The 23,672-nt window shown below is 36.6% G+C and overlaps 1 protein-coding gene and 1 long non-coding RNA gene across 9 annotated transcripts in view; one reads left to right on the plus strand and one right to left on the minus strand.

Annotated features, from left to right (window-relative positions):
- The window catches only part of USP34 (ubiquitin specific peptidase 34), a 110,538-nt gene that overhangs the window by 19,689 nt on the left and 67,177 nt on the right, over positions 1-23,672 (minus strand). For 5 of the 8 annotated variants that reach the window (XM_017821748.1, XM_017821753.1, XM_017821750.1 and 2 more), the window contains exons 33-59: positions 23,412-23,498; positions 22,390-22,590; positions 21,007-21,089; positions 19,827-19,867; positions 19,281-19,405; positions 18,207-18,359; positions 17,693-17,797; positions 17,099-17,154; positions 16,879-16,999; positions 14,860-15,043; positions 11,377-11,540; positions 10,668-10,733; positions 9,543-9,689; positions 9,398-9,454; positions 9,220-9,297; positions 8,440-8,534; positions 7,298-7,470; positions 6,857-7,010; positions 6,154-6,232; positions 5,059-5,112; positions 4,868-4,963; positions 3,897-3,961; positions 3,725-3,800; positions 3,578-3,625; positions 3,073-3,204; positions 1,846-1,926; positions 594-679 (exon numbers count right to left, since the gene is read on the minus strand). In XM_017821748.1, coding sequence (XP_017677237.1) covers positions 594-679; positions 1,846-1,926; positions 3,073-3,204; positions 3,578-3,625; positions 3,725-3,800; positions 3,897-3,961; positions 4,868-4,963; positions 5,059-5,112; positions 6,154-6,232; positions 6,857-7,010; positions 7,298-7,470; positions 8,440-8,534; positions 9,220-9,297; positions 9,398-9,454; positions 9,543-9,689; positions 10,668-10,733; positions 11,377-11,540; positions 14,860-15,043; positions 16,879-16,999; positions 17,099-17,154; positions 17,693-17,797; positions 18,207-18,359; positions 19,281-19,405; positions 19,827-19,867; positions 21,007-21,089; positions 22,390-22,590; positions 23,412-23,498 — 2,807 coding nt within the window. The remainder of the gene's footprint in view (positions 1-593; positions 680-1,845; positions 1,927-3,072; positions 3,205-3,577; positions 3,626-3,724; positions 3,801-3,896; positions 3,962-4,867; positions 4,964-5,058; positions 5,113-6,153; positions 6,233-6,856; positions 7,011-7,297; positions 7,471-8,439; positions 8,535-9,219; positions 9,298-9,397; positions 9,455-9,542; positions 9,690-10,667; positions 10,734-11,376; positions 11,541-14,859; positions 15,044-16,878; positions 17,000-17,098; positions 17,155-17,692; positions 17,798-18,206; positions 18,360-19,280; positions 19,406-19,826; positions 19,868-21,006; positions 21,090-22,389; positions 22,591-23,411; positions 23,499-23,672) is intronic. The other 3 variants (XM_017821755.1, XM_017821751.1, XM_017821749.1) reach the window with 2 other exon arrangements.
- LOC108500651 overlaps positions 1-23,672 on the plus strand; it is a 190,385-nt gene that overhangs the window by 15,238 nt on the left and 151,475 nt on the right. The window lies entirely within an intron of this gene.

A 23,672-nucleotide genomic window follows, 5' to 3' on the forward strand; every position in this document is an offset into this window, starting at 1 on the left:
CATTTTCTCTCAAAAAGTTATTATCACAATCACAAGCTCAACACAAGAGTAGAAGAAAAACCATTTTCTTCTTCTTCTCATTATGTATCAAAAAGTGTTTGAGTATTTCGTAATTGGAGATAAAGTGATAGTTTTCTTGGGAGTCAGCAGAACCAAATAGAATCCAAGAGGGTTCTTCCTGCTTTTTGACAAAAACTGTGATTTACTTATAGGACTTGCCTCTCTTCTCCAACCTTCTTTGACTGGATGTGTTAAAATTTAAGTTAAAATTTGCACCTCTGGGCCCCCAGATCCAATTTCCAGTAGGATTCTCATGTCTGAGCAGTGAGATTTACTACCCTGCAAGTGTAATGACAGGAAAAATACAGATCCTACTGAAAACCTACTCTTAAGAGAATAAATATTCCAAACAATGTCTCTTCAGACGGTTGCTTTTGCAACCCTAATAGTACTTTTAAATAAATCAGAGCAGTTTGGGCAGAATAATAAAGAACAATTAAATTAGCATCATTTTAGGTTTACATGACTATTCTGAGGAATTCACTAATAAGTAATGCATGGATAATTAGAAGTTTCCAGGTATTGTGTTTTACCAGTCTTCCATTCCTGGCTGGAGATAAAGGTGTGCATGGACTGGCCTCAGCCTCTGGATCACGTGGATACACAAACGCTGGAACATCTGCAAACGGAGAAGGGAATGAACTCCACATGTTCATTCCTTTGCACACATGTGAAGATGTGTTTTCTAAGCAAAGAATATTCTGTCTCCAAGTCCCACTTCCAGCTCTTCACAGGTTGAAAGATTCAAAGGGAAAGCTGAGACCCCACAGTTCATTTTTGCCGTATTTTAACAGATCGGTCAAAACCGGTTTTTATAAAGAGATCCCACAGAGGAACCTAAAACCAGCTTCTAATATTGGTGTGCACTGTACACTCCTGAAACATGACTTTACACTGCTGCTCATAAATATTGTTTTCTTCTTCTATCTCTATTTTCTGAAAGGTTTTGATATTTTTGGCAAGATTGCTTTTTTTTAATTTTCCCTCAGGCTTGTAAGAATTTATGTGGAAAGTTGAAGGAAATTCCTTCCAGTAATTTTTAATCTGTAAAACATTCAGGAGGATTAAAACTTTGCCTAAAGACTTTACATAGAGTTTTCTCATGAAATATATTCCTTTACTGACGTGTTACATATAGAACTATGTATGGTTCCATATGGAAACATCACTTTATTAATCAGAACTTCAATGAGATGAAGTAAATGCTACAGGTTTTACCTTAATAATTTGCAAAGAAAGTAGACTTGTAAGTAACACTATTAATAGTTGTGTTTGTGAATGTCTAAATGCTACTAATACAGCTGTTTTTTTTCAATTTTAAGTAAGTCCAGAAAAGGGTATTAACAAAACTTTGTGGTATAATATTATAAATTTACCACAAAAACCCACTACAGAAGTTTAGAATAGGAACTTTGAGGAGCAGAGTGAATGTACATGGTCTATTCTTTATTTTCTGAATGTGTATCTTGATGAATTATTGCTGAACTCATTCAGAAACAAACATTTTTAATGTAAAGTGTTCAAATTTGTGGAGATCGTGAGGGAGTTGTAGGAAACTCGATTTGCATCTCTGGTGACATTTGTGGTCCTGACTGTGCAGCCATGGCACCACATTAATACCCATGTTGTTCCAAGTAACAATAACACTCCCATGGCCAAACACATTCCCTAAATCACACTCAAGGATGGAAAAGAACCAGACAATTATGGTACTAAATCTGTGCCCTCAGAATTGTCCCTTTCTGTTCATGGCTCACCTGACCTGGAAAGAACATTTTTTCTTACCTGCCTCACAATCTGATTGGGACACTTTATTAGAATCTGCATTGGCCACCAATCATCATCAGCCATACGATCCAAAAACCACTGCAGAAGATACATACTGTGTTAGTTTTGTTCCCAACTTGCTCTAGTCCAAATCTTCTGTTTGCATGATATTAAAGTCTGAAGAGAAATCGATGTTACTATTATTAAGGAATAGGCAAGTTCTAATCCAAGGGAAATCTAAATGGCTTCTGTGCACGAAGGGATAAAGAAATGAAGATCAAGAGCAGTAAACATCCATAAAAATTTCTATGCAGTATCTTCTTAGCCCTGTGTTCTGCATGCCATTAATTATCTGGAAGAACACACACACTTATCCTGAAAAGTGATGTCAACACAATAAAAACAATGCTTCCAATAAAGCATAAGCTGAAGGATCTCGTGGAATTGTGATAGGATTAAACAGTAGTTTCTGAATTAGATCCCTTTTGCATTTATTTTAACATGTGGAAAAGCCTCCCTGTCTCCAGAGACCCAAAAGTTATGAAAAACTAAGAGGGAATGACTCATTCGGAGTTACACTCAGCAATAACAGAGCTGAGTCTTCTGACTCACAGGGTTGTGGTTTAGTCACAAGGAGAGACAGTTTAAAATAAAGAATTAATGTTCTTACTTTTGTTTTAGTTGCACCTGAGTATTCTCTGCCATAGTAAAATATCTTTACTCAAATATCTCAGGACTGCACCACACTGAGGCTACTGCACCACCCAAATGTGGAATGTTACACAACAATTTATCAAGCTAGAATTTTTAATGGAATATAATACTTATAATAGAATGATAATTTTAATTCCTCTCTACTGAATAAGGTCTAATGGAAGACACAGTATGTGCTGGGCTGCTTGTACTTTCAAACTATCACAGCAAGTACCACAAACTTTTCTTCAGAATCTCAGAATTGCTTTCACTAACATGAGAATTCTTTGCCTGTCTGTGATTTAATTTAAACATATCTTAATTACACAAGTCACTATACAAAAATCAATCAAAAAAAGACATTGTGACACTGTCTCTTTTATTCCAGTGACAAAATGATTTTGCCCTGTGGTCTCAACAAAGGTTTCTGTAAATAGAAGTTAAGTCATTCCCTAGAATCTGCAGGAATTAGAGAGGATGAATTTCATCTCATAGTGCACAAATACACCACATACAGCAGTTCATAGTCCAAAATATTCCAGGGATACGAACCTCCAGGAAAGTTAAACAATATATAGAAAGTTGGTTTGTACTTTGCTGAGTTCCTAAGTCACTTACTTCACAAGCTGCCTGACTGTTATTAAACTGTTTTGTTAACAGTTCAATCCACTGAAGCATTGTGGGCTGCAAAAAGAAACACAGAGAAAACTATAACTTCAAAGAATACATTTCAGCTTCATCTTTAAACATTTCTAAATGGTCTGGCAGAACACCAACTCTTAAGAATAGAGTTAAAAACAATAACTGTTTTATAAATTAGTAATGCATTGCATCTACAGAAAAATACATACATTTTTACCCATACATTTTATTCCATTGTGCAGTGCTTATTATAAATGTGTTAAATGACAGTAATGACTCTTTAAATATTAATTTGCATTGTCTATGCTACTTGTGATAGCTCAATAATCACACTTCTAAAATGAAAAGTACAGAAATACTTTTCACTCTCTATTCATGCAGCTACTTAATAAGAATTTACAAGTAAATAAAATACCTTTTCCTTTGAATGAATAAATGTCTCTAGTACAAAGGAAGTGCTTAACTGGAAAAAAAAATTGCACCATTAATTTAGAATGCAGGAATTAAAAGGCAAAGAAGGGAAAGGTTAATATATAAGATGATAGAGTTTGGAAATCCTTACCTTTGCTGTCATCAGAGAAACCGCTTTTGGATCTGGTAGCGTGCTTGGGATGCTACTACACAACTGCCACATAAACCTAGAGTCAGTAATTTGATTTGTTAATTAAAATAAATAATGAAAATCTGCAAGAAGAAAAGAAGCATTAATATTACATTTTTAAAGAAAAACTTACCCAAAATATGTATGCTCAAAAATGTTCTTGTCTTGAAGAAACTGCATGTTATCATGCCATATCCACTGAAGAAAAAATGCTAACATCAGATACAAGAAAGCAGTTTATTTCACTACTTAAGTATGATTTTAAGGCTATTTAAATCCTTGCCATGGCTAAAAAAAAAAAAATCAACTTTTTTTTTTGCTTGTGAAAAATTAGTTTTGGAAACATTTTCTTTATTTTAAAAGCTCAGCACAAAGTTGTTTTATTGACCCTATAGTGAATATTAGTTTTGCCTGTCATATGACTTCAGAGCAGAGCTTCAAAGCTTCTCCTCTTGCTGTGACCTCATTTTTACAACTTTATTCAGACTTTGAGGCTGAAATTTGGAGAACTGGTCCAAGGTGTTGAAAAAGAATCACAGTTCAACCACAACTGAAGTCGAACCCGAAGCTTGATGAGCTCTGTGCCCTTCCAATAAACTCCTGAAGAGTAAGATTTGACTCTCCCTCATTAACCAGAACAGGATTTCATGTTCCTGTTCCTCCCTCCAAAGTGATTTTTGTGACCAAATCTGTTCATAGTGCTTTTCACATAAAAATGGTTTAAAAGTTCAACTCTGATAAAATCTATTAATATTTTTAAGACCTAGAAGGATAAAAAGCATCATGTGATTTGCTGGCCAGGGATGAAGAGTCTTTTAAAGTTAAGAACCTGAAATGTGGCAGATGCTAAAGCAATACTTTTGGCCAGGGGGAGCAGGGATACTTTTTATCCAGGTGATAAAAAGGGATATATCCAATATTTAGGATAAAATGAGAAAAAACCTAAATGATAATTTCTTTCCTATCCCATGGCATTGTCCTAAGGAAGACAGTGAAAAGACTGTCATCTTAGAGATTTACATTGTTTTTGCTTTCCTATGTATATTTAGCTTTCTGATGCGTTTGGGATTTTCAAATTGGGTGTTAAAACAAATCAACTTGTACCTCCAGCAATTCTGATGAAACATCAAATTTGTAGTCTCTGCCATTTTCCTCCTCTGGCTCCATCCGTTTATAAAACAGCATGTAAGCACTGTGTGTCTTGGAGAGAAAAACATCTCTATCATTTTTGCTTTGAGAGATAAATCAGGAGATCAGAAATACAAGCACATGACAAGTGTTTGGAAGAGAAATACCTTTTCAAAGGAGAAGTCCATAAATTTATCAGTAACTGAATCGTAAGTTTTTGTCTGTCAGGAAGAGAAAGTAAAACCATTAATTATAAAGGCTTTTTAATTGTGATAAATGTGAACTATTTCATGACATTTGCAGAGAGGCTGCTGACAATTTCTTTCTTTCTCAAAGGAGTCTTGTTTCTTTTTTCCTTCTCCAGTGGCCTATCCTGATTTTCCAAAGCTGCTCTGCAATGCTGTGACCTACATCCCAAGCAATTTCCTGTCTCATCCATCTCCCTGACACCTCTTCTTCTTCGGCACCTAAAGGTATTTTAACCTTTTACCAAACTAAATAACTTTTTGATTTATTTCTGCATATTACCTTTGTCAGGCAAGAAGTTTTCTTACGGACAGAGCTGTGTTAGTAAGATACTGTGTTATTCATTATGTGGTTTCTACCATGATATACAGTTATAAATAATGATCAATTCGAGCATAACCTGAGAACAGTTGAGTGTTACACAGTTATTGGTATTCATACTGTGTAAAAATATTCCATCTGATGTGACACAGGGCATAGACAAAGATCCAAAAGCCCTGTTTTTCCACACCAGGCATAAGCTTGAAGTAATTATTCCTTCCATCCATGGTCTGAGCAAAGCAGCCATCCAAGTGAAGGATTCCTAAATCAGCTGCATACTCACTTTCTTATAACTGAATAAATAGTATGATAAAACCCAGATACAGTAAAGAAATACCTCACTTTGGAGAGACACTTCACTAATTAACTTTGCTTCATTAGTAATACTTATACTACTGTGTATTATATGTACTACTATATGTACTGTATATTATATGTATTATATGTACTATGTAATATATGTACTATTAGTAATACTTATATTACTTATAGTAGTACTACTAATATACTAATTACTACTAATATAGTAATACTATACTACTGTAATACTTATACTATTACTTATACAGTAGTATATATTTTCCTTTAAAACCCCATAAAAGTACTTGGATTGTAACAGATTGGAACAGATATTTTAAGGAGTTGAACATGACAAAAATTCAAGTCATAACTTTATAATACATAAAATAACTTACGGTCATTTCTCCACCAAAACACTCTGAAGCAAGCTGGGCAGAATCAAAGGGTTTGACTTCAGCATCATTGAAAAGGTACCTGTGAAACAGGGAGCTGTGAAACAACTGCTGCTCATCCCTGAGGGTAAATAAAGCCTCAGGAGCTCTTAAAGTGATTCCTTGAAGTATTCCCATTAATGCCTAGTGTCTTGTTGGAATCACAGCAAATGAAAAACTGAGCCCAAAAGTAATTTCCTTCCAATAAGATGAGAGAAAGTAGTAAAACATTCCTGCTATTCTAGAGAACAGGAATAGAGGAAATCTTGTCTCCTATTCCAGGGTCTCAGTGAGCAATGGAAATATCGCATCCAGAAATTACAAGCGGAGGGTGTTCCCTGGAAGACTCTCCTCCTTTCCATGCCCATGTCTCTTCCCTTTGCTGAATTCTACATTCCTAAATGTAGCTGGATCCAAGCAGATTTTATGAAGGACAATCTATGAAATCTTCCTGTTCCTTTGTCCTGGAATGGATTAAAATGTAGGCTCCTCAGGAAGCAGGCCCTGGCTGTGATGTGAGGCCACCCCTGTGTCCAAGGCACTCCACAACTATCCCACCTCCAGGAAATTAATCTGTATGGTAATAAATTAATACACTTACACCCATCAAACGAGCTTTAGTTGTTTTAAAATGAGAAATCACAAAATGCTGGTTTGCAGAGCTCACCATTTGTTGTTTTTGTAGGCATGGGGATTGACTATATCCCTGATAAAGCTGTAGTAGTGCCCCCCATCTGCTGTTCCCGTGTGAACTGTGACACCAATCAGATCATATTCATAACTTTCAGTTTCTTTCAAATATCCACCATCTTCCTTAAAACCTGAAACAATTCAACACAATATTTAAGCAGTTACTTCCTAAACACCCCAACTTCAATATTAGCAACAAACTGCACGTAACTATTTGCAATTTCTCTCATATTTTAAAAACAAATTCAAACTGAACAGTAAACGAAACCAAAAATAATTGGTCGTTTTTCTTACATGAAATACAATGTGTGACTTTGGGAGTATTGATTTGATCTCCTTAAAAAGAAAATCACTGTTTGCTTCTGTTCCACGGAAAGTGACACAGAGATAAAAGAGACAAAGCTTGTTGAATCCATACCTTCCTTCCTGTCATTTTTTCCCATGAGGAAATCTTCAGTGTAAGGAGTCATATCCAAACGTAAAGGGAATGAAAAGTGTGTGTTGACTTTCTCCTTCATCATGGTCACCATATTAAATGTGTATCTCATGGTGTTGAAGCTTAAGATACGAGGTAGTTTCTTAAAACATGCCCTGAAGGATCAGAAATAATCAGGACTTACAAAAGCTTAGTAGGGCAAACTGGATTTTCACAGAGATTTTAAACATTTATTTCAACTATAATATTGGAGATCTGCTGCTAAATAAATAAATAAAAACGTGTCACATAAATATAAAATTCAGCTCTCACAACGCCCCGGAGCAGGGCAGACTAACTGGCAGGAGAAAGGTCAAATTTAGCTCATTGAAAAATTCAATTTAGGATCTCACTGTACTTTGGAAGAGATGTCAAATTTACTCATATGGCACGAACAGCAATTTTCTAAAATGAGCCGTGAATGAATTTAACAATGAAATCCCCTCACTGCAGGGAGGTACTGTCTTCTAAAATAAAAGTTTCAAAGCAGAACATCTCTTGTATTAAATCTCATAAGCTTTACAATAATGATTTTCAACTTACTCTTTCACCCATGTAATTTAACAAAAACCTATGAGCTTTTCCAACTCGAAATTTATTAGTTTCTTCAGACAACATAAAATTTTAATTTACTTTCTCTTTATCAGCAGACATAGAAACATTTTTAAAGCTAATTTTAATTAAGCAACTTGAGGTGATGTATAAAACCCAAGCAATTATCCTGCATAATGAGCAACCAAAGTACTGAACAACCTCTGAAAGAATTCAATATTTTAAAAACAGAAGAACTAATGTTTCAAAAAGGTAGTAATTTCTATTTTCTTTTTTTTTTTTAATTAAAAAAGGTCATGAGCATTTTCCTGCCTAGGTGTAATCTTTTGCTAAGATACCTTAGATTCTTTCTTTTTGAATTTGATCTCCTGGTTCTCTTCTGATTTGCACAGGGATCACATCCCTATAGGACTACACAGTAGAAAATGAAAGAGCAGCCCTGTTTCACCTTAAGGATTACTCTTATTCCAACAGTAATTTCAGTAATTCACTAAGAAGATCCCTTAGGAATGTTTATTTATTTTTAATCATACCTTTTTTCAGCCCTCACTTTCTTGCCACAGTGAGAACACGTGTACATGTTGTCACCTTCCAAAGTATCCTTAATAGTTACTTCATCAAGAGATTCCTAAATAGAATAAAAAAAAAAAAGGAGTTTACATTCATTTTAGATCTTTATATCTCTGGCCTGCCTTCCAAGCCCCTGCCTTTCAATCTCAAAGTAAGTTTAATCAACATTTCCATTTGGTCAAAGGCACCAAAAGGTTTTCAAGACAGAGCACACACCTGAACTAAGAGAAGAGTCTGACAGGAAAACCACTTCCTAACCCACACACAAAATTAAGGAACCAATTCAGACAAATGGTAGTCAGTATTCCAAGCTGTCCCAAAGAGTTCAAGCCCTTTAAATTCAAATTCCAAGCGTGGGGATTAATGGTTGTTTAAAAAGCTTGAAAATGTAGAATTATGCTGGTGTAAGCTTTAAATTTACTTAATAAGCAACTGTGCTGGTATATGTTGAATCTTTTGGCATTTATAGTTCTCACATAAAAATGGCCACATTTTAAAACACAGAAATAAGTAGTGATTATTGACTGTAACAAAATCTTTAGTCAATGCCAAATGGGCCCAGCTGAGAGCACGTTGCATTGAAACCAAATTACCTCATAATATCAACCTAGAAACAAGCCAAAATTTGAGAGCAGATACAGAAAGCATCAAGATATTCAACAGTGTGTGGGGCAGTGTTTAGGCTTGATATTTATAATTTATGGTTGTGATCTACAGACACATCTCAGCCTGGCATTACTCACATAAATATTCTTCATATCTGCCACCTGGCACCTTACAGTGTAGAACTCCTCAGCTGTCTGACTGACATGCTCACAGTCCTAAATCACAGCAGTGGAAGAGAAAAGCAATGAAATAACTGTTTGGACAAGTTAGGAAAAAATAGTCTTTAAAAGCTAAGGCCAGAGAAGGAACACTTACCAAAGAAACAACATTGTTTGTGATAACACCTCCAAACAAACTTTTCACTGTATTTTTCTGTGAATGAATTAATAAATTCTGTCAAGGAATTTTGAGCAAATCTGTAAGTTTTCAAGTTCCCTTTTGCTCCCCCTTAATAACTCACCAGTTCTGGAGACATTTCTTCTATTTTTGTGATCAGGTCAGTGAAGAATTCAGTCATATCCTTCTGCTCCCCAGTGTTCAGGGGCTGCTTATCCATGGTATAGGTTTTACAGAAAGGCCTTGGGTTGTATGCCTTACATTCACTTTCCTTGAGGTAAAAGATATCAAGCAAAACCAAATCAACACAAATCCTTTTTATTTGAAGTTACACAGACATATCTGTTTAAAAAAGAACAGATTTTATACACAATATCTCCACATGCTTATTAACACAGTTGTTTCAGTGCTAAATGCTCCTATGAAATGCAAACCAATTTTTAACTGATTGATGATTATTATTATATTATTAAAATATCATTGGGAGAAAAGTGTTAAATAACACTTAATAAATATAAAAATGAATCATTAAAATAAAACTCCTTGACTGAAGATGTGACACATCCAGTTCAGATACAAAATACAAGGAATATCAGCTTGTATTTATGTATTTCTGGACACTGCTGACTTAAATCTTATCAAGGGCTCAATCCTCATTCAGACTCCTCTATGTTACCAGCTAGTTCCCAACTGGATGTGTTTAGCCAGAGAAAAGAATTTGCAGTATAAAGCAATTCTTTAGAATCCCTTTTCCACTGCCTTGCACACTGGGAATGCACAACAATTTACAGCACAAGGAACTCTGTGTTAAACAATATAAACAGACTTTTAAGGATGTGTAGCAAGGCAGTACTTCCTGTAAATACTGCCTGGTTTGGAATAGTCTTTCTTCAAGATGTAAAGAACAGTAAATCTCTGGATGATTTATGTTCCTATATTATTTTCTGCTTATGTAAATACCTGGATTTAATTTTTTCTATGATTCATGGCAGGCATTACACGTCAAAATTCCTTTCCCCTACTTGCCTTCAAAGTGGTTACGAATTTCTTACACAGAAGCCACTGTCAAGACACTCAGTTCTCCTCAGTTGTCTTTTCTCATTATTTCAGACTCGTTTCACTATTTTTCCAGCAGTGAACACCTGTGAACTGCCTTTATTATGTTTGATTCTGGAATCCCAAATTTTAGCTGCTTTTTAATGCTTCATTTCAACAGAATAATCTTTCAAATACCCTCTTTCATACCTACCATTAAGTATGTAAACATTTTCTGGAGTTCCAGGAGAGTGGTCTTGTGTTTCATATCTTCTGAATACTGAAAGAAATGAATAAAAGAAGACTTTATCTTTTCGTTTATAACTTTCCAAAACCAGACATTAAAAAGATGTAACAACCAAATAAAAAACCCAACCACTTTATTACAGACAATTAAGAAAAATGACTGTGTACAAGAACACAGAGTCTACTATCTTAAACTTATATTTTTTAGACTTACTTTTAAGTCTAAAATGAAAACCTAATTAAACCTAATATTTCTCACATTAAACCTAATATTTCTCACATTATATACATGAGGGACCAAAATGAAGCTTTCTCTTTACAAGAAATAACAAAGTAATAATATTGTATTTCTAGAAGTTAACCAATGTATAGTAATTTACAGGACCTGCTGTACTTCTGGTGGCACAAGATACATATTCTAGGACTTTATAAACGTTCAAGAAGAATGACATTTGTTTTAAGAAAATGACAAATTGGGAGTTGAGAAACAACAGCCAATTCACACAAACCCAAACTGGAATGGATCCAGATGAGAGCAACAGAAAAATGAGTTTGAGGACATGTTTTATTTCAATGCCACCTTAAGAAAATACCACGTTACAACCATATTCAAGAGAAAACCTCTTCACTTTAGACACCATCCATCCACCCAAGGAACACAGGAGTCCCACAGGTACCTTTGCAGTGAAAATTGCTTGTCTGGCCTCTGGAATCATGTAGAGCTGCTGGATGGTGGAGGCCAAGTAACACGTTGCTCCAAGATTAGTTAAACCCACAAACCGACACTCGGCACGAACGTCATCGTGTGGCCAATAATCCCATTTGTAGGGGGCATGGGAAGCTGGAACAACACAAGCAGGAAAACAAAAATCAATTCAAAGTGCAATTTACACAAATATAAATGCAATTTTATGAAAGCTTTATGTTCACACTAATAAAAATGTCTGGTTCTGCACTGTACATTTACAGGCACGAGCCAGACCGTGCCTGATCTTTAGGAAAATGCACTGTAGGAACTTCAGGAAAATCACTTTCTGCTGGAAGGATCTGCTGTGTTTTCCAAAGCACATCAAGAAGTGAATCAGATTGAAAAGGACATTTGCTTTTCCTGTAAGTGTTCTATTCCTCTGTATTTCCTACCAGGCACAGCAACACATTCCTTACACAGGAAGGCACCAGACAAGCTCGGCAAGTCTGACAGACTCTGTTAATAAGCCAAGAAACCAGAAAATGGGAATGTTCTCCTCATCTGCCAGTCAAGAAGATGGGAACCAGACTAGACAAACCATTTGTAAGTGATTAGTGCTGCTCCCAGACAGTCAGGCTTCTCCTTCCAGCATCCCACACAGGAGAATGGAGGGGGGAATTAATTGTTTGAGCTGCAGAGGCAACTCATGACACAAGCACTAAATGAGAGGAACCAACCCAGTGTCCAAAGGAATTCACTGGAGTTTATCTTCCTTAGGATGCCAGAAGTTGGACACAAAAGCTTGCAATGCTCTAGCTTTGCTATTCATCCCCAAAGATACCATTCTCCATAAAGTGTGTCCCACAAATAATTCAGGACCTCTACTGAAGTGCACGTTCAGATAGAGAAAAAAGAATTTCCAAAAAAGCAGACTGGATTTATGGTACAATCCATAAAAGCTGTGTGGGTTCAAGATTGAAATTTTAAATCCTTAATTATTCTGTCACAGATTAAAGGCTCCTTAAGGATTCTTCTCAATTCATACCACCAGAGAGAAATTCAGGAGACTCTTTGGCATCCTCTCAGCAGATCCTCACTCCTGCAGAGACCAGACCTACAAGATGTTCTGTTGCACAACAAATAATAGCTGTGCCCTTCATTTTGGCATTGGCATCAAAGCAACCATTAGCCCTGAAGCCTCAAGGAGGGAAGGAAAGAGTTTTAAATTCTCCTGGTTCAACAAATCTCAGCAGTGTGACCTCAGGTTACCTGCTTCCATGGGCTGGTTGGCCAGTTGGAACAAAGCTCCCCTCCGTGTTTAACCTCCTGAAGAAGGTCATCAGCAAGGCAGAATAACACAAGACTCCCTCCCTGAACTGCAATCCCTAAATTACAACATCCTAATTCACCCTTTCTGATGTGAGGGCTCAGCCTCCATCACTCTGCTCAGAGCTCATCAAGCTGTAAGTGCAGAGAAATCACTGGAGTCCTTTGTACTCCGTGAGAACAGCTGGGAACATCCTCCACCTCCTTCAACCCAGCAAACAGCATCCAGAAATTTGACATGGAATTTCTCAGGAAGATCCTGTTTCCTCCACCCTGGCATTTTTTAAAGTATCTGTCTTCATTTGCATAATAGAAGTTTTCCTCCTTCCATATGGATCTTAACTAGAAAGGTAAATTTGAGGCTCATTTCTGTCTATCTTCTTTATTCCTCGCTGTTGTTATAGAAACCAGCCTTTTCTCAGGAAGAGACGGGGAAACTTGAAACCAAACTTGCAATATTCATGTTCTATTTTAAGCAAAGTAAAGCTGACTCTTTCCTCTTCGAATGACTGTGAGTTTTCTCTATATTCCACTTTGTGATGATGCTTTTGCTCCAACCATAACACACCACACAGGATCTTAAGTTTCCCTGGAAGCAAAGCAGCTGCTTCTTGTTTCCCTCCTTTGACCTGAATGGTTTTATTAGTCTTTAAAGAAAGTGAAATTCCAAAACACTGCAAGAAATTTTATGAACAACTGAGGGGACTAAATCCAATCCTCAGTAATATCAGAGCCTGCATGAACTCCCAGTTAATAAAATATGTTAAAACCGAAGAGAGGATGGAAATTTATAATATTTTCTTTAATGTTTCTCCTAAGGAGAATGGAGATACAGGCCTAAGACTAAGATTTTTAAAGACAAGGATTACAGAGATAAGCAAAGTGGAAAAATCCAGTTTTAAGACTCTTTGGATCACAGCAATGGAATAACAAGCCTTTAAAGAAATGAGGTTATCACAAGTGCTGTGTTGGTTCCTCATCACAAAGAGAGAAGAGCTCTCTGCCAGTTGTAATAAAATTAACATCCCTGCAATGAGATATTCTGGATATGGAGCAGGAACACAGAGCAGATGGTTCTGGAGAACTAAGAAAGGAGCAAACAATCTAGAGAAGAGATTAGGAAGAAGGTAACAACTGTGGTAAATGTTAAAGAAAACTTCAGCACTGAGGAATTAGAGGGATTTGGAGGAAAATACTAATTGTAAAAAATAAATGACTGCACTGGAGAGATACAACGACCTCAGATAATGTGCCCACAGCAAACAGAAATATCCAGTATTTTCACTAAATATTTTCTTCATAACATTTCTTCATCTGCTAGTCAAGAAGATGGGAACCAGACTAGACAAACCATTTGTAAGTGATTAGTGCTGCTCACTAAGTGTCCTGTGACACTTTGGAAGGTCCCAGGCATTTGAAAACAGAACATAAACCATTATTAAGGTCAAATTTACCTTTTGCTTCCCATATTGTAAGGCAGTAAATCTATTCCACAGATACACTACAAATCCTCAGGTTACAAGGATTTAACCTAGGCACATGAAAGGAAACCTGGCAAGCTAAAAACTCACAATGAGAATTTGCAAATCAAAGATAAAATATTAAATAACTTCAGATTTTGGTCATTTCCATGTTATACATGGAATTGTGGTTCCAAAGACACAGGAAGCACGGAAGCCAAGAGGCAGAACAAAATTGTATTAGTTCTGTGTGCTGGGTAAAGGCAATGATATCAGAGACTCTGAAAACATGACAGTGCTGCTCAGAGCTAAAACATCTACCTCAGTGTTGTTTATGTACTTTTAGGTATAAATATACCATGTTTCTTCATGTTAATAAGGGAAAACAGAAACTAAAATCCAGCACAAGTTGAAGAAACATGTAAAATCCGCTCTAACAGTGCTGTCCTTGTGTTGGTGTCATTTAACAGGGCCACCTTAAGGTATAAATTTATACCTTAAATAACCCACAGTTAAGAACAGAACTGATAATTATACACAGGATTAAATCCACTGCTTGTCTAGGTGAGCACAAGATGCCAAGACCTGCTCTGTGCCACTGCCCTGAGTGACAGAGGACATGAAGTGCAGTTCCAGGAGCAGTGGCCACACAGCCCTGCCCAGCTGGAGTGACTGAAGGTCCTTACACTGCATGTGCTGGGCCATGACCCAGTTGTGGAGCAGCCTGTAGTTCTCCACGGAGCCCTTCACCATCTCCACCAGCAGGTCATAGGCAGCAGCCCTGGAGGAGTGGGATTTGCACTTGGGCTGCTGCCTGTCCTTCAGGCTGGGCAGCAGGAACAGCAGATTGAAGATGTCCCTCAGGAACTCCTGTGAAACAGGGAAATGGGCACATTTAGCAGCTCTGAAGGTATTCTTAAAAGATAAATCATATATTTACAAGCTTCTAGTCTAAAGACCTTCTGGACCTCTATCACACAGAACTTTCCAACCTGAATACAAGTTCTGAATTACCAATTCCAACAACTTATTCCACATAAACTACACTGTAGCCATATTATAGTCTAAAGAGAAACATGTCCATTGAAAAAGAGTGACAAGTTATCCTTGATTTATTTAATAAATTTAATTTGATAATTTAATTTGACGTACCAGACATATATATTTTTAGCAACTTTAAGACTAGTCTTTCCCATGGACAAACAGCACATAACCTTAATCTCTACTTACTGGAGTTCCATGGATCACTAATTAATCTAACAAAACATACCATGTGTACTTCTGGTATATTTTGTACTGTTTCATGTTTGGAAGATTAACTGAGTTATAAAATGTACAAAGCATAGCTGTACCAAGTCAAGTTGCCTTTGGGTAATAAATACATATTACTGTTATTTATCTTTACCATCCCAGGTAATACACCAAAAAATGAGATGGATTTGTCTAAACCTTCTTTCTATGTAGATAATGAAAATAAAGACAAAAGTAAAATATCAAAAGGATAACAAAAAAAAGGGCCAGAATTCTTCCCCCATTTGTAGAACACAAGCTACAAATCCAGCTATTACATCTCATTCTACAATTTGTACACCGATATTAAAAAAAAAAATGTTCATCCTGAATTTCCCCATTCAGGTATATTCAGTTAAAACCCCCATTTAATGCTATAAAATCTAAGTAAATTATAAATATTGCAAGAAATGGCCTTCTGCAGAGTACACAATAAAATCACCATAAAACTCCTTGTTCCAGTGTGCAGGGAAACCCCTACAACCTTAATACAGTGCAGAGTAAGACGGGCAGTGATCAGGTATAAAACACAAAATGTCACCTGTGAAGTTGGAAAATATTTGCCCAACAACAATTTTGTTTACTTAGTCAGAGAAGGAATCTGAAGTGAAGAAAAGGCCCAGCAAAGCATGGATTTGCCAGTGGATTTTCCTGGATAGTTTTTCACCAGCCTTTGCTCAGAGGGAAGCATCTGGTTTCACAATCCTGTTCTACTGCACTGGACACAGCACAAAACTCTTCCCTACTGCACTTTATACTGTGTGTTCTTAACTGTACATAGAATTCTTCTTATACTTTCTATATATCCAAGCTACATTAATCTGACCTTTCCACACCTCTACTATTTTAATTTCTCCATCCTCCTCCACACTGCAGTCTGTGAACTGAATTCTTACTCTGATTTAATCTGCCAGATCTCCACACTTAAAATACACTTATTCCAGGAGAATTAGAGCAGCAGCCTTTTAAAATGCTGTCAGCAACACCACTTTATGTCAGGTAGTGCATCATGTGGACACTATTAAAACTTTTGGATAATTGAATTACCTTCAGGGACATTTAAAAGAGTAAACAGAGAGGATACAAACACCATAATTGGACACAGGGCCCTACTTTTGTGCTGAAACCTCACTGAAGGCCCAATAATAAGCTCAGTATGCTCTACAGAAAAAACATCAGTTTAAAATCAGCTTTTACCCCACAGAATTTTATTTTTTGTCTTTAGACAAACACAAACCAGAATTTGTTAGCAACCTCCCCTCCCACTCCCCCATCTTACATGAAGAACATACTAGAAACAAAATACACTTTCAGATATTGAGCTCTGCAAACAAAATGTTGTAAAAAAGGTGAAATGAAGAGTGTGTAGCAACAAAAGCTGACACCATTTTGATCTCTTAGTAGCCTTTTCTTACCTGGCCTTCCCGAGAAAATTTAAAGGGTGGTTTGTGCTTAATAACACTCGTTGCAAGACGGAGCAGCCCCGTGAGCCCATCGTCTTCTATGTTCCCATCCTGATGGTCAAGGATTTCTCTGCTACACAGGCACACAGGGAGAGAAGAACTGTCACAACTCTGCCCCACCAACAATAAATATAATGCAAATTCCACGTGAAATCACTGGAGCAAAGCTCACCTCCGAATGCAGTCAGCAAGGTGTCTCGCTAGTGCATCTAAATCAAGTAGTGTTGTCTGATTAAAAATAAAGAAAATGGAATATAAATGGAGAATAATCATATAACCCATCAATTACAGTGTAGAAGCCTAGTCTGAAACTGTGCTTATGCTTTTGGATGAAATTTTGTTATTGAACACAGCAAAACAGGGACAATTAAAACTCGTTTGCAAACATGCTCTGATTTCTAACCTGTGCTAAGTGACTGTGAACTGTATTTTTTAGCTCTTTCAGCTTGATTAGCTCCTCTTTTTTAGCATTGGAATTATCAACAGTGAATCTCACAGAAAATTACAGTACTGACATGTGTGAGACCTTCCACTAAGTTCTTTGTGCATCACAACCATTCCCCCTTCTTGACTCTACAGGTTCATTATCTGAAGCTTCCAAGAGCTCCTAAACACACATCAGAGTAGGGAAAGGTGGGAGATGGGAAAGATCCAAGACCTGTTCACAGTAGTTCATTGTATCTTAAGTAAAAACATCTCACACTGAAGCAGAAGTGGCCTGAAAACCGAAATTTAAAGAAGTAATTTAAACACAAAGCAAACCTACCTGACTTGCATCTTTGACGTGGATGTTATCAATCAGTTTGCACAGCAGCCAAAAATATTCCTTACAGCCTGGTCTCAGCACTGTTTCTTCCTCATAATCCTCTATCTGTGAAAAGAAATTGCTTTTGTTCTGAAGCACATCAGACCAAATAACTGGATTACAAAACCACACTGAACACTGGAACTGCTACAAGAATATTACTTTCTTCAAGCCTCTATTTAAGGTAAGTACAAGAACAATGTATTTTACAACAGTAACAGTGTGTGCTCTCTTTTTCTTTTGCAATACTTATTAATTTTCTTGGAATTGTCAGGATGATCTGCCAGACCTGTTAAAAATTTGTAGAATACTGTTGACCTGATCCTACCCACTGCAAACTGCAAAAATATTCAGTGTTAGACCGGACAAAACACGAGAAACTCTGGCTGATTTCAACATTAAGCACAACTCTAATTTTAATCCCTTTTGATAATGAGAAAAAATACTGTGAAATTGTAATTTCTTAAATTCTTACCCTAATTGGTTTCAGAGCTTGAGCATCAGGGAGAAATTTTAACAATGTTGATGCAGCCAGGAGGAGAAAGGACCTATTGATGGAGTCTCCCCCATCCAGCCCAGACAGAGACAACTTGTACAACCCATTGCAGGACTCGTGGCGAACTGCAGTCTGGGGGAAAAAGAACAAAATGAAAGGATTACACACATTATTTGGAGTATTTCTCCCTTTATTGGCTTTTCTTTCCTAGGTACACAAGTTCTTCTCATCATATCTATCAGGTTATCAAGGCAGAACATGCCTTTCTAAAAAGAGGTGTTACAAATAATGTACATTAAAGTTACTTACAGAAAAATGCAAAAGATACAATCCTCATTTATAAAGATGATTTGTCTGTGCCCCGTGTCTATACTGTACTTTAAACGTATTTTAAATGTATTTTAAAGATTGCAGCCAGTGACTAAAATAGAAAATACCACATCTGGGCAAATAACACATGGAATTAGACTTACTCATTCCGAACTACATGGTTCATTTGTTTAATTTCACTAGAAGAATTATTTTATTAAGAAAAATATCCACAGTCTAACTCTAGGTTTGGAAGTTTGCACTCTCTCATTTCCAGGGATTTTAAATGGAGTCAGCATGGAAGCTTTTCCTCTGCTTGAGTAATAAAGCAATAATAAATAATAAAGCAAAAGATAAGAATTATCAAATTATCACATCGTGTGGTAATTCATTTGGCACCATTAAGCAGTCATTAGTAAATACATCAGTTTTGTAGTGTGAATATCTTGATGCATTTTCCAAGCTTTGACTACATGAGAAAAAAATTACTTAAAGCCAGGCAAAGATTCGTTTACGACGAAGATTTTTCTGTCAATTCTTGTTCACCTCCTTTTGTGATTCTGAGTACAGCAAAATAAGTAATACTAAAAATATATTAATAATGTAAAAAATATAATGGGGGGAGTTACATTTACACTCATCTATGTTAGGTGGTATCACCCAGAAATTTCAACAAATTACAGTGAAAAAATGACCTTCCAACAGAAGCCAATTAGCAATGCCAGGGCCTCTCCTTTGCCATACCTCTGGAATGAGAAGGGTGAGTTTCTTGAGCCAGTCCTGCAAGTGGTCACTGTCAGCCAGACTGGATTTCACCAGGGAACAGCAGTGGGCCCAGCTCACCAGGAGCCACATGGAATAATGAGTGACTGGAAGAAAAAGGAGATAAATGCCACTGTAACCAACAGAACAGGTGAAGAGTTGCATCGTTCCAGCACACAGGACATTTCTTTCATACTAAGGTGCAAGACTAAATCCTTTTTGGCACATAAGGTATGACCTAAATGCAGGTTTTTACCCATATGCTTATTAAATACTGACCACTGCACTGCTGATGACCAATAAATTAGATAAAATATTATCAATATTTCCTGCACTTCTACTTCTTAACCAGAGAAATCAGGCAGTGAGCTGATGCTTTGCTCATGACCTGCATCATGACTTAACATGAACATTTCCTGGATTATCACACTTTTATAGCATTCTAATGGTAGCAATAAATCAAACCCATAACTTGTTCTCATCAGGTTTTCCCTACTGTTAGTTCATGACATGTTTTGCAGCACTAACCTTCATGTCTTGATCTGTGATCAGACTGAGCTTTCAACACCCTGAACGGGAAGAAGATAAAGTCATTTGAACTTTATCACAGAACAGAACAGATCAGCACTTAAAAATACAAGTACACACAAATATCAAGACAGTAACTCCTAAGTAACCATGAGGAAAACTACACTTTCAATCTTAAAAGGAAAACTGAACTGTTAATCTTAAAAGGATTCATTTCTGGCAGTATTCAAAACTAGCAACAATAATAGAACTACAAAAATCTTCAAGTCACCCCCTTAAAGATTTACTGGCTACAAGATTAACAGTCAAGAAAAATTACCCACAACCCCTTTATTTTATCCAAAAAAAGAGAGCTAAGAACTGACTCATATAGAAGAAATCTTGTACTCTTCATAAAGAAACCACACTTTGAACAAACAGTTTAAGTATTTCTATTTACTTACATTTTTATTAATTGCAATAAAAGGTTATATACTTAAAATTACTCCTGCAAATTACTCAGCTACAGGTCAAAGTCAGGCACACTTGCAGACCTGACTGGAAATGCTCTGAACGTCCTTATTGATTTTATAAAAATATGGTATAACACATTATCCATGACTTGGATTAAAGTAATTCTAGAACAGCAATGTAGCAGAACCCTGAGCTCCCCAGATCAGTCTGACTGTCACCACCCAGTCTTACACAGAATTGCTTTTCTCAGGACAAAAAGGCAGCAGGACCAAAACCTCTGACAGGTAAAATTTTGCCTCCAGTACCTGCACACTCACTAAAAGAATAATTCCAGCAGGAATGGCAAAAATAAGTCAAAAGCAGCAGACGACTGAGCAGCATAAAACTGAATTTATTTTAATTTCTCCTTTCCACCGCCTTGCAATTGAGAATGCTGATTGCTCTGGAGAGAAGAAAATCAATCATTGTGGCAGGAGAATTTCTGAGAGCACGTCACAGATAGTTCACTGCTCCATTCCTTACGCCCCGAGCGTGGAATTCTCCCCCTCCTATACAAGGGCGGGCCAAGCACAGGAGGTGACTAAGAAAAGCAAGTCTACTCCTAGAGACTTTAAATTTCTGATCAATTCATGGGGAATACAAGTGAAAGAGCTCTTTTTATCTAAAGCAGGGCTGACAATGTGCACACTTGATTAGCTTTAGTACAAAAATAAGAAGATAATTGTACCTAGGTGCCAAGTTGTCATATGTATAAGCAACTGACATCAGTCGCTGAATCAAACTGGTTCCCTGGACAAGTACAAGAAACACCTTTAAAAATTGAAGTCAAAAGAAAAAAAAAAAAACAAAAAAACAAGTTAATATAACAACAAGCTTTTTTTTTTTTAATCTGTTTTTTTTTTTTTTTCAATTATACACAGCGTGTGAATCTAAAAACAAACCCACCTGTGCAGAGGGAGGAAGAGCCAAAGAGAAATCACAGCATCTCCACAGTTAATTTACTGGTTTTATTAAAGCCCATCTAAAATCCTGTGTTTCATTGACTAGGTCTAGATGCTAAAATTTCATGCTGTTCCTCTAAGAAAGACAATTCAACTGAACAGAAAAATCAACCATTTATTCAATCCTTTTAGTAAAAACATTGGATTTTTTTTTTTTAAAGCATAAACTCCTCACTTTCTTGTAAAAATCTCAGGCTTGAGATGAGGTTGGACACATAAATTTTGCCCATCTCTGTGATCAACACATTTTATTGAGTCCACATTCACTTAAATTATTCATCTTTAGAGATCCTGACAGGCTACCCAGAATTTTAAAATCCAAGCCTGAAGAAAATCTTAGAACACTTAAATATCAACCCCACTGCCATCAGAAATATGAATCACTTGACAATTAAAAATTTAGAACCAGCTACAGAAACCAACAGCACCAACGCTAAAAAAATTAATCCATGTGATAATTTCCCTGTCTGACAGTAGCTTTGGTGATGTAGGGATTTGTTTGGTCAAAAATAGCTAATACTAATAGAACAGTTAAGGTCTTTCCACGTGGAACAATGACAAATGGGAAGTTTGGCTCCAGCTCCCAGTTCACATCTACACTTCCTGGAATCACAGCTGCTCCTGTGCCCAAGAAAATCCATTTACAGGGAATGTATATCTCTGATGCCAAAATATTATATATGCTTGGGTTGCTTTAGGAAATCAGCATGCAGGAATCTGGCAGGAAGGTTTATGGGTCACCACACACTCACTCAGATATCCCTGGTAAAGTAAGTTATTTTAGGGTTTCCTAAAGGAATCTAAACTGGATTTAGAGAGGATGGGGACAGCTCATGTTATAACAGGTTATCATAAAAGAGGACTAATCAATTTAGAAAACAAAACCTAAAAATTAAGGACAAAGCCCTGGAATTCTGAGTTCCCAATTCATGTGCTCACCAATGACCAAAAACCCCTTTGGTTGCCCAGGTTTAAGGCAATTAAAGTACTTTTTAGAGGAGAACGAGCAGGATATCAATCAATATTAGTCACTTTTCCACTACATTATTTTATTTATCCACACAGCAAAGGACTTTTGCTGAAGCTCATGAGGTCTGGGCCTCTCTCACCTCTGTCAGACGAGGGATGTGAAGGCCCTTCACGTGGTCACTCGTGGTCTTCCTGGACTTGCCCGGCCACGTTCTCTTCCTGTGACTCTCTGCCACCCCAGACCAGGCAAACACATCATGGTAAGCCAAGTCCAGGTCTGAAGGATCCACTGCAAACTGGCAGATGAGCTTCAGCAAGCAGGCAAGGCAGTCCAGCTGCCACTGGGAAGGAGAAGGAAAAGGAATTTTCATTTGTGAGGGATTTATTGGCAAATAATTTGGTGCCCGCTGAAACGCTTGGAAAAAAAAGCTTAAGCAAGGTATAAACTTGTATTTAGCTCAAACTAATAACAGAATAATAATGAAAAGGATATATAATAACAATTAATAATCATGTTCATTACTGAAAAGTGTCTTTATTACACCACAGCCACAGTGCTAAATGTCTGCAAGGGAAAAGGGTATTTCTTGGCCTCTCCAGAAGGAAAGATAATTAACAGATCACAGCTTTTAACACTGACTACAGTAAACAAGTTTCCAAAGAACAATCTGCCCTAAGATAAGCAGAATAAAAAGGCAAAAATACTCTGCTCTTGCTTGGCTACTTCTGACTTCTTTAACAGTATTATCAATGCAGTTGTAATCACTGTAAGACAGAACCCAGTTTTTTTTCCTCTAGATTCCATGATCTACAATTTTATGTTCTACAATTTTAAGAAGGGAGAAAAAAACCAACCCCAAGAAACCAAAACAAAACACATAGAAAAATACAAAGGGTGCTTTTAAAATGTAAAAAAACCCCAAAGGATGCTTTTAAAATGTAAAAAAACCCAGAAGTATAATTTACTTTTTAAAGTCAACTCTTCCAGGAATATAAAATGTTCAAGAAAACAATGCTATAGCAGAGACTCTGGTGGTACAATTACAGAATTATCTATTTCATTTACAACAGAGAAACAACTGTAATAAAGGCTCCAAGTAATAAAAGTCTTTACAAATGGCAATTATGTTATTCTGGAGGAAAAGGGTGGATGAGCACCTACCACAGTCCACGATTCCTGTTCTTTAGGCTCTAAGATTCCAGAATTGAAAATTTCCAGTAACTGTTGGAGCCCTCCAGCAGCAACAAACTGTAAGGATATTATGGAACCAAAGTGAGAAAAAGCAGATACAAAAATATCACTAAGTCCGTTTATATACCCATCTAAGCTTTACAGATTAATAAATAAATGATAAATTATTCAGCTGGATATTTTATGAAAACAATTAAATGGTTGTACATGACTATGACAAATTTACAGGCC

The sequence above is a fragment of the Lepidothrix coronata genome, unplaced genomic scaffold (assembly GCF_001604755.1).
Source record: "Lepidothrix coronata isolate B3197 unplaced genomic scaffold, Lepidothrix_coronata-1.0 Scaffold92, whole genome shotgun sequence".
NCBI classification, from domain to species: domain Eukaryota; kingdom Metazoa; phylum Chordata; class Aves; order Passeriformes; family Pipridae; genus Lepidothrix; species Lepidothrix coronata.